At 31.7% G+C, this 10,246-nt stretch overlaps 2 protein-coding genes across 3 annotated transcripts; both read left to right on the top strand.

The window, feature by feature from the left end:
* LOC109336565 (ACT domain-containing protein ACR10-like) lies at nt 1,292-4,974 on the top strand. Its single transcript, XM_019573239.1, has 6 exons — nt 1,292-1,587; nt 2,120-2,338; nt 2,725-2,830; nt 3,243-3,573; nt 3,787-4,071; nt 4,508-4,974. Exons 1-6 carry the CDS (start codon nt 1,431-1,433, stop codon nt 4,643-4,645), a joined length of 1,236 nt encoding a protein of 411 aa, XP_019428784.1. The 5' UTR covers nt 1,292-1,430; the 3' UTR covers nt 4,646-4,974.
* LOC109335768 lies at nt 8,522-9,279 on the top strand. Of its 2 annotated transcripts, XR_002106250.1 has the most exons (3): nt 8,522-8,696; nt 8,811-9,118; nt 9,215-9,279. XR_002106250.1 is itself a non-coding variant. In XM_019571940.1 (2 exons), exons 1-2 carry the CDS (start codon nt 8,526-8,528, stop codon nt 9,009-9,011), a joined length of 372 nt encoding a protein of 123 aa, XP_019427485.1. In that variant the 5' UTR covers nt 8,522-8,525; the 3' UTR covers nt 9,012-9,170. The 2 variants fall into 2 exon arrangements, 1 of the variants encoding a protein (XP_019427485.1); XM_019571940.1 differs by lacking the exon at nt 9,215-9,279 and having other exon boundaries at nt 8,811-9,170.

Here is a 10,246-nt window from a genome sequence, read left to right as displayed (position 1 = left end):
AAAGTTAGACTTAGTCAATATTTAGGGTCATAAAAGGGACATATATGTCTGACCTATCCAATGGTCGCTCATTCACCATGTTTGCATGTATGTCTACTCATATATAATTTCATATATTAAATTACATATTTCATAATAATAAATAGTATTGAGAATATTTATATAAAAAAGATACTCATTATATTTAATTGGTTCTAACGTTAAGTTATAGTTAAAAAATAATTCAATAAACATGTAAATAGAATAAGAGACAAATCTTATTCGGCCCAACCCGACAGGCTAATGTTCATCCCTAACTATTACTACAAATAATAATAATAATAATAATAATAATCTATATCTATACTATATATAAAGTCAAAACTTGAAATAACTTTCTTCATGGTGTAATTTTCACTTCCTATTTTGCCCTTTACATTATTTAATTTTTACAAAAAAACCATATAATCCTAAGCAACCACCACCGACGTATTAATTAACCACATATCTCACCTTAAATTAAACATTATCATAAACACACAAAAAATATAATATAAAGTACACCGAACACAACAAATATATTCTAAATCTAAAAAATGAAATATATAAAAATTGAATATATAGTATCATGCAATATTCACCGGTAGGCACGAAGTGACTGTACACACTAGTATATATAAAGTCAAAACTTGAAATAACTTCCCTCATTGTGTAATTTTCATTTCCTACTTTGCCATTCACATTATTTAATTTTTACAAAAAAACTATATAATCCTAAACAACTACCACCAATACATTAATTAACCACATATCTTATCTTAAATTAAACATTATCATAAACACAAAAAATGTAATATAAAGTACACTGAATACAACAAATACATTCTAATTCAAAAAAATGAAATATATAAAAATTGAATATGTAGTATTACACAATATTCATCGGCACGTACGAAGTACCTGTACACACTAGTTATATATAAAGCCAAAACTTGAAATAACTTCCCTCATGGTATAATTTTCATTTCCTATTTTGTTCTTCACATTATTTAATTTTTACAAAAAAAACTATATAATCCTAAGCAATCACCACTAATACATTAACTAACCATATATCTCACCTTAAACTAAACATTATCATAAACACACAAAAATATAATATAAAATATACCGAACACGAAAAATACATTCTAATTCAAAAAATGAAATATATAAAAATTGAATATGTAGTATCACACATTCGTAATAATAATAGTAATAATAATAATACCCTCTACCGCCACACCACTACTTGTACTTATATATATATATATATATATATCTTTGCTCCCTCCACCTTCAACTACCAACACAAACGAGTGAACCAGAAGCCACAGTGCCTCAAGTTTCACTCTTTCACTGCTTCTCTTTACACTACCATCGTGAACAAGTGTCCTGCAACAACAAAGGCTATGGGCATTCTACACGATGACGTAGTGCTTATTAGACAGGCAGAGAAAGAAGGTGACCCAACAACAGTTATTACTGTTAATTGTCCCGACAAGACTGGCCTCGGTTGTGATTTGTGTCGCATCATTCTCTTCTTTTCTCTCAACATTGTTAGAGCAGGTAATCCAACTCTCAAATCGTCTTTTTTTCTTTCATTTTTTTGTAGTAGTGACCTAAAAAAAATCAAAATTTCCGGTTGTATTTTCATTTTTGTTTGAATTTGAGACATGGGTATGTGAGTTAACTGAACTTTGAGGCATGAATATGCGAGTTAACTGAATTTTGAGACATGTATGTGAGTTAACTGAATTTTGAGATATGGGTATGTGAGTTAACTGAGTTTTGAGACATGGGTATGAGTTAACTGAATTTTGAGACATGGGTTTGTTTAAATTTCTGTGCTTGACCCATGTGAAGTAAATATTATAGATTCGAGGAAAGCAAGACTTGCGTTGACTCTAACAATATGGCCATTAGATTTCATTAACAATAACTAACAATGTTTCAATATATTTTTATTAACTACTTTTAGTGAATCTAATGGTTGATGTTATGTGTGTTCATTGGACATGTGTAGATACTAGTTTTGCTCATTTGAGACTGAGTCTGGTTATTTTTCTTTATCTCTTTGGTTTCATTTTCTGGAATGAAGATGTATCAACAGATGGAAAATGGTGCTACATAGTTTTCTGGGTTGTTGGGAAACAGAAGACAAATTGGAGTTTGTTGAAGAAGAGGCTAGTTGAAGCATGCCCTACTTGCTCCTCAGCTTCTGGAATCTCTTATTATCAATCTGATTTATATCCACCAAAGCCTCCTGATGTCTTCCTTTTGAAGTTTTGTTGCCACGACCGGAAAGGCCTTTTACATGGTAATCTTGGAATCCAAATATTCTTGAATTAACACTCGGTATCTGTGTTATCTTGCACTTGTGGATAGAATTTAAACAATACTAATTGGTCTAAGACTTCCTTTTTCATTTATAAATCCGTTTAATTGATGGATAGAATCTGATATATTTTGGCCTCCTTTGTTTTTGTAAAAAATGTGAATCTTGGAAAGTGAATTTGGCAAAAACATGAGAAGCTTAACTCAGCTTCTCCTAAAAGTTGAATTTAACTCTTTTTCTTCGTATAAAGGTTTTCAGTAAAGCCTAACCAAACAAGCATATATAAATGTCAGAAATGTTTTTTTTTAAATTGTGAAAAAATGAACAAAACGGTAAAAATAAACTGAATGTCTTTACAATGCTGGCAGATGTTACAGAGGTTCTTTCTGAGCTAGAGATTATCATACATAAAGTGAAGGTTTCTACTACACCCGATGGCAAAGTGATGGATCTGTTTTTCATCACCGATACCAGGTTATGCATTTTCTATTTCTATCTCCTAATTCAACTCATTTATGTATAGGACTGCAATTTTTTCTTCTTAAAATCCTTCAACTTCAATGGAGTTAATAAGTTTAGTAGCTTACTTGGAATAGTCAATAATAATATAATCACACTCCTGTGGTATTGTGCACAATTACTGTCACATCCTGATAGTGATCCCATTATCTTATGGTGAAATCTTTTCGGATTGTTGGAAGAGTGCTACAAAATCAAGTAGTCCAAAGCTTTCTAAATAGACGACCTTTTTCATTTGTTGATGTTGGAATGTGTTTAATGAAAATTGAAGTTTATTTATGGATGGACAAAATGCCCATTCAATTACAATTCCGTCTCCTATGAGTTTACCAATGTAACTTACTCCTTAATTTTGTATCCATTTCAGGGAACTTCTACATACAAAGAAGAGAAAGAATGATACAATTGAACAGTTGACAGATATTTTGGATGATGCCATTACTATTGACATCGAATTGGTTGGACCGGAAGTCACTGCTTGTTCCCAGGCATCTTCATTCCTTCCAAATGCAATCACAGAAGATGTTGATATGGAGTTGCCTGCTACGGTTCGAAGTGGAGTTCTGACATCAGGTTCTGTTTCTATCTCGATGGACAACTTGCTTAGTCCTGGTCACACGCTTGTCCAAATCATGTGCCAAGATCACAAAGGTCTTCTTTATGACATCATGAGAACTCTGAAGGACTACAACATTAAGGTATATTAATTTGAAATCTGGATAATACAGTATTTCTAAAAGTTAATTTATACATCAGTGAATTAGATAGTATCATCAGCCTATAAAACTTTATAGTCATAAATGTGAAGTTTTTTGTGTGTAAAACTGAATAATGAAGAATGGTATAAATATACTGTCTTAGTTATCTTTATTTCCCTAAAGGTAAAACCTAATAGTTTGTCATTTAACCAGATTTCTTATGGCCGTTTCACTGCAAAACCTCGAGGAAAATGTGAGATTGACTTGTTCATCATGCAATCAGATGGGAAAAAGATAGTTGACCCCATCAAGCAGAGTTCTTTGTCGTCGCGCCTAAGGAGTGAACTACTTCGGCCACTCAGAGTAGCTACTGTGAGCAGGGGCCCTGATACCGAGCTTCTGGTTGCAAACCCTGTGGAGTTGTCTGGCAATGGACGCCCTCTTGTTTTTTTTGATATTACACTTGCTCTCAAAGTGCTTGGCATTTGCATCTTTTCGGTAATTTCAGATTTCTTTGTGTTTCCTCCTATTAGTTTGCTGTACTTACTCAGGGAAGTGATAGTCGTCCTTAGGTCAGGTGATTGGCTCAATTAGAAGTTCCACATTGTTCCAACTCCCCACTTTCTATGGGCGTATCCACCCTTGATTCGTTAAAGTTGATAGAGATCTCGACCCACTCCTAGTTTAAAGATAAAATGTGTGCTTACTTGCTCACTTTAGAGGCAAACTCATTTTAGGGGAGTATTTTCTGTATATGAATTGTTCTAAGTCACTCATTAAATGAAATAGGGAGTTAGGAAGAAGACAACTTCACTAGATTTTGATAACTGTGTGCTTTCTGTTAAAGCAGCTTGAGAGGATATATCTGAGTTCACATGTTATTTCTTCAACAGATAATATAAAATGTTAATGTTCTGGTTAACTGTTTCAACAGGCTGAAATTGGGAGACATACGATTGGAGATCGCGAGTTTGAGGTTTATAAAATGTTGCTGGATGAAGGGGAGGGATTGTCTATTCCAAGGAAAAAGATCGAGGAAGGAGTTTGGAAATTGCTGATGGGTTGGGAGTGATCCAGGTATGCTTGTCATGGCATTGTTCCTTTCGGATGAACCTCTATCGGTGTACAGTTAACACAGTCTGTTATCAAATGGTTTATTTGGTGTAATTGTGAAATATATGTTGTGCATATTGTATTCCTTGTCACTTTGTATTTTGTAAAGCTTTTGTAATTCTAACGTGATTTATTAAAATAGAAAGAAGTATCAAGTAGATGAAATTATGAAATAGAGGGGTGCTTTGCTCATAGCATTTTATTAGAGAAAATGAAATGCGATAGTATAGTGGTGAGTATATTCAGTTCTTCTTTGTTCCGAAAGCTTTAATAGTCAAAACCCTTCAGCACTTTGGTGACACATTTTCTCTTTGTACTCTTTCTGCATGCACTTAATTTGAAAATGAAACATGACAGCAATCTGCTTGAGAATTCAAATCAGTGAAAAAGTTAAAAAGTAGAATGGAATAGATTATGGAGCATTATTTAAGTGAAGAGATTTATAGTAGGTCGACCCACTGCACGAATCTCTCATCTAATTGGGTCTTAGGAAGGTAAATGTACATCCTCCCAGGCGAAGAGACACATTCCAAAAGTGAAAAGATTTGTAAAAACTAAAAATTTAATGGGTCAAACATGGTGCCAAATCTACAAGATTTTGGTCTCCCAAGTTTGCTTTTTTAAACATATAAGGTTTTTTCAGCCACTGGAACCTGTGAGGTAGTTCTTACCTGTAATTGTTGTTTGTGGTCTTTCATTTTCCTAAAACACAACTTGAAGAGCAAGTTGCTTCACCCGTGATATTTCTTTTATTTTTTATTCTTTTCTTCCTTTTTGGGAGGGGGAGAAAAGCACACTTTCAGGAATTTGAACTCCCATGTTCATACTTCATAATAGTTTTGAGACTCTAAAATTTAAAGGTAGTTTAACTTGAGCTAAATGAATTGTCCCAGTCTCCCAGACATGAAATCAAACAAAGCATCGTGTGACTTCATAATTCATTAGTTTGTCGTTACATGTTCAATGGTCCTTAATCACTGTTAAGAAATCCTTGGTGTGTGCTTCTTCCCATTCCCGAATTTCCCAATCAAAGTTTGTAAACACGTGCTGGAAGTATACAAGTATATTCTCTTCTAATAAATTCCAGCCCACAATATTATTAAAACTAAATAAACTATCTCCCATATTGGAATATGATGAGAGAATATTTTTATATATTTAATTAAGAAAATTAAAGAAAATCTAGATCCTTAAATTTGTATGGATATCGTATCTATTTAGTGAATTTGGATTGTTTCTATATTGAAGTGTCCATTACTATATTAGGATTATGATATATGGAAAAAATAAAAATTGAATTATTCTGATTTTAATTTATTTTATAATAAAATAAATTATAATTCTCATTTCCCTTCTAACCCAACAGTGGAAGAGGAGTTGGGCTCATAGTACATAAATGGTGTCTCTTCGGCCATTGTTAGAACACCACGTGGTTATTAGCATTGTTTGATTACTGATTGCTATAAATTGTAAAGATTCTCTTAAGATTGCAGACTTAGAAATGACAAACCTTATAATGTGTGTCTGATGGGAGTATAAATTTATATAATACTGTCTAACATTGTGTTTTTTATTCTTATTAACATTAACACATGAAGAAATTGCACGCTCTGCCGTCAAAAGGTAACACATTTCAATCAGAAATATTGATTGTTTAAGATATTAATTTTATTCTCATTCTCATCAGCTACAAGATAACAAAATTTCTCATTTTTATTTTTTAAGTTTTGCTTTTGGTTCATTTGTATGCTATTACCAATAAGCCCATTTTTAAATTTTGGTGTATCAAATTAGGATTTTTCTTCATCACTTTATCTACTATATTATTTTATGATATATGTGAGAGTTGATGTTTAGAGGGAAAAATAAAAATGGAAGAATTGGAGCTCTCTATTTTATAGTTCTCAATCATATAACCCCTTGAGAGGGGTAATGTGTTTAAAGTTTTTTTAACACGCTAAATTATTTACCATTTATGCATGATTTTACTTAAAAGTTTGCACACTCATTAAACTCTTTGTTTAATGGATAAGATCTTTGAATCATAGGGCTCATATATAATTAGCTAAATCATACTAAAAAAACCAAAGCAACATGGTTAGGACAATCATGAATTTTTGCTTTGCTTTGCTTTTGGACCAACATATGGAGAATTATAGAAATAGAATACTCCTCATGAAAAGTTGAGTGAGAGAAAATTCAGAGAAATTGATTAGGACAATTTGGATATGAAGTACAATACAATGAATCATTAAAGATAAAGAAGAATTGAGGCTTAACACTATTGTAGGTCTTCTATTAACATGTTCAATTATTGATTATCCTACTATAGTTTCCAATATACTCCTACTTCGTGCAAAATGCCAGCCACCACTCCCCAAAAAGTGATTTCTGCAAATATCTATTATTTATTATATAATAATGTAATGTGCTGGTGAAATTATAGAAATGACTATCATTCTTGCTTGACACTTGACTTTTTAAAGGATAGTTTTGTCATTGAAGAAGTATCTTGCTGACACTAAAAGGCTGAATTTGTACATAGTAGAACTGAAACGTGTTTTCTCTGCTTCAATTCCATCTGCCACATAATAATTTTCACTTTCTCTCATTTCATCAATTCTCTCACCACTCCACACATTCACATAAACCCACCCATCATCTCCCATCTTCCCTTCTTCTCATCTCTCCACATCCAAATAAAACCATCATCTTCAATCTTCCTTTCTTTTATATAACAAATATCTTCCTTCCCCGTCAACCAGTTTTAAGGTAACATTTCCATCTTCTCTTCTGTTAAAAACAAAACCTTTATGATTTCTTCACTTTTTTAATGTTGAAAAAAATCATGTATTTTGATCAAGGGTATCTTTGAAACATATTTTTTTGAGTGCATGTTTATTATGTTCTTCATTTCTTCTATTTTTTTTATCTTATCTTCATGTTTAAAAACGAAACTTTTTTAAAAATGAAACCTGTATGATTTCTTCACTATTTTGATGTTGAAAAAAATCATGTTTGTTGATAAGAGTATCTCTGAAAAATATATTTTTGAGTGCATGTTCATTTCTTCTAATTTTTATCTCATCTTCATGCTTAAAAACGAAACCTATATGATTTCTTCACTATTTTGATTTTGAAAAAAATCATGTCTTTTGATATTGTATACTGAAACATATTTTGTTGAGTGCATGTTCATTGTGTTCTTCATTTCTTCTTTTTTTATCTCATCTTTATGCTTAAAAACAAAACCTTTGTAAAAACATCATCTTTGTGCATTATTTCCTTCCATTTTGGGTTGACTGCTTCGTTTATAATTTCATGAACATCATCTTTGTAAAAACATTTTGTATTTATTGTTTTGTTTTTTTCTCTATTTTTACATCTTGATGCTTAAAAATTATGAAAATAAATATGAATAGTTTATACATACGATTAGCTCAACGACATCAATGGCAAAAGCATTGGAACGAAGAGCAGAGATGCCAAGATTAAGAACACATCTGAGGAGTTGTTTCGCTTCTTCTTAGTGTTCTTGGCGAAGGAAGCTTGAAACGCAAATCACAATCGTGAATGCAGAGCTTTGAAATTGTGAACCTTGGGTTGAAGTCGCAAATCTAGGCGTTGGAGAACGATGATGATGATAAAGGTTAGGGTTATGAAAGTTTTTGGGTGAAAGAGAAAATGAAATGGAGAATTGGAAAACCTAGAACGAAATCACTTTAGAAGGGCAATTTCAAAATTGAAAAAATATAGTGGAGGTTGAAAACCTCCGTAAATTAAATAAAAACCTCCACACAAAATGCAAAACTTAGTGTAGTGTATATTACTTTCTCTTAATGAGAACCACATCTAGTACCTTAACGTTATGCACTTTATTTTATGTTAGGTACAAGCTTGACATTAAGGTTGTTCACAAACATGATAATGGAAGGTTTGTATTTTGGGATCGTCAATGTGCTGATATTATTGGTGTCTCTACATGTGAGCTCAAAAGCCAAATGCTTGCAGTAAGTTTATATTTATATATTCATTCACAATAGTTCATATGATATACTTCTTTTCATAGAAATTTATGAATCAATTAAGTACACCTTTAATTGGAATTACTTTCTTATGTGTAGGAAAGTGAAGATAATCCTAAGGCATTCTCTTTAACTCTTGACATATTGTTGGTATGGATAATGACTCTTAGGGTCAAAGTACAACCATTATACCATCAATCATCAGTTATAAGAATATCTGAAGATCAAGATTTGATAAAATTTGTTCTGGATCAGATTCCAGTTAATGGGGTAGTTCATCTTAACCATCTTTTATTATGAATTTAAATTATTTTTATTACATGATTTTGTTTTCTTTTGAACAACCCATAACTTCAGATGATCTGAAAAGGAAGTCTAATGTTAATGATTTTGTTCAAATCGAAACTGTGACTGGAAATAACCTATTTTTAACTAATTTACATTGCTAAGGTAATTTCTCTACTAACTCTGATATATTTAAATTTTGGAACTTTCATGGTCAGTCTTTGTCTATTATTGTTGATCATGATCCAGACCACCTTCAAGTTGTAACTCCAACTAAGAGGTTATCGCAATAATAGACCGAATGAATTTTGATATTAGTATGACAAGTTTTATGTAACCACTTACAAACAACCTATTGTGTTGCATCACAAGTGTGATGCATATTTTGTGATATGAACTTATGTGGGCTAATTTTTTGTTACTTCATCTTGCTGGCATGGAAACCCAACACTACCATGTTAGCACAAAACATTTACCAACCAACTATTTATGACAATTAGAAGTTGAAGTAGTTATTTACATTATAAGCTTAAAGTAGTTATCTACATTTATTAAGTTTCATTTGTTTTAATATTACAACTTAAAAAGCACATTCATAATGTCATCTATGACTAACATGATAAAGTTTTTTGTTTACTAGCAACACTAACAAGTATGTGGACTATAGTAAAGGATAAATAAAACATGCTCATATATGAAGAACTCAATTACGATATACTTGAGTTAAAGGAGAAGTTCAATCTTCTTTTCCAATCTCGTACAAGTACTTACATTTACTTAACTTCATAAGTATGAACTTCTTATTCGTTATTAATCTATATCTAATACTTTCATTACATATTACATACTCATATGGTATATTATAGAAGAGCAATGTAAGATATTCCACACTATCATGCAAGTTGTTAATCATCAATAAGGTCAAATGTTTTTCCTATACGATTATGGCGGAACTGGTAAAACACACATGTAGCGGACTCTAACATATGCATTGATATCTCAAAAACAAATTGCATTAACTCTAGCTTCAAGTTGTATAACTTCTTTATTATTACCAAGAGGTAGAACAACACATTCTAAATTCAAAATACTTGTTCCAAGTCTTGATAATTCTGTTTGCAATATCCATCAAGGTTTTGAACTTGCTGAATTATTGAAACAAACAAAGTTAATTATATGGGATGAAACTCCTATGACACACAAGTATTGCTTTGAGGCACTTGATAGAACTCTTGCAGACATAATGGGTA

Source organism: Lupinus angustifolius, chromosome LG20 (genome assembly GCF_001865875.1).
Source record: "Lupinus angustifolius cultivar Tanjil chromosome LG20, LupAngTanjil_v1.0, whole genome shotgun sequence".
NCBI classification, from domain to species: domain Eukaryota; kingdom Viridiplantae; phylum Streptophyta; class Magnoliopsida; order Fabales; family Fabaceae; genus Lupinus; species Lupinus angustifolius.
Note: the sequence above shows the minus strand (reverse complement) of the source record. Positions and strands in the feature narration are given on the sequence as shown.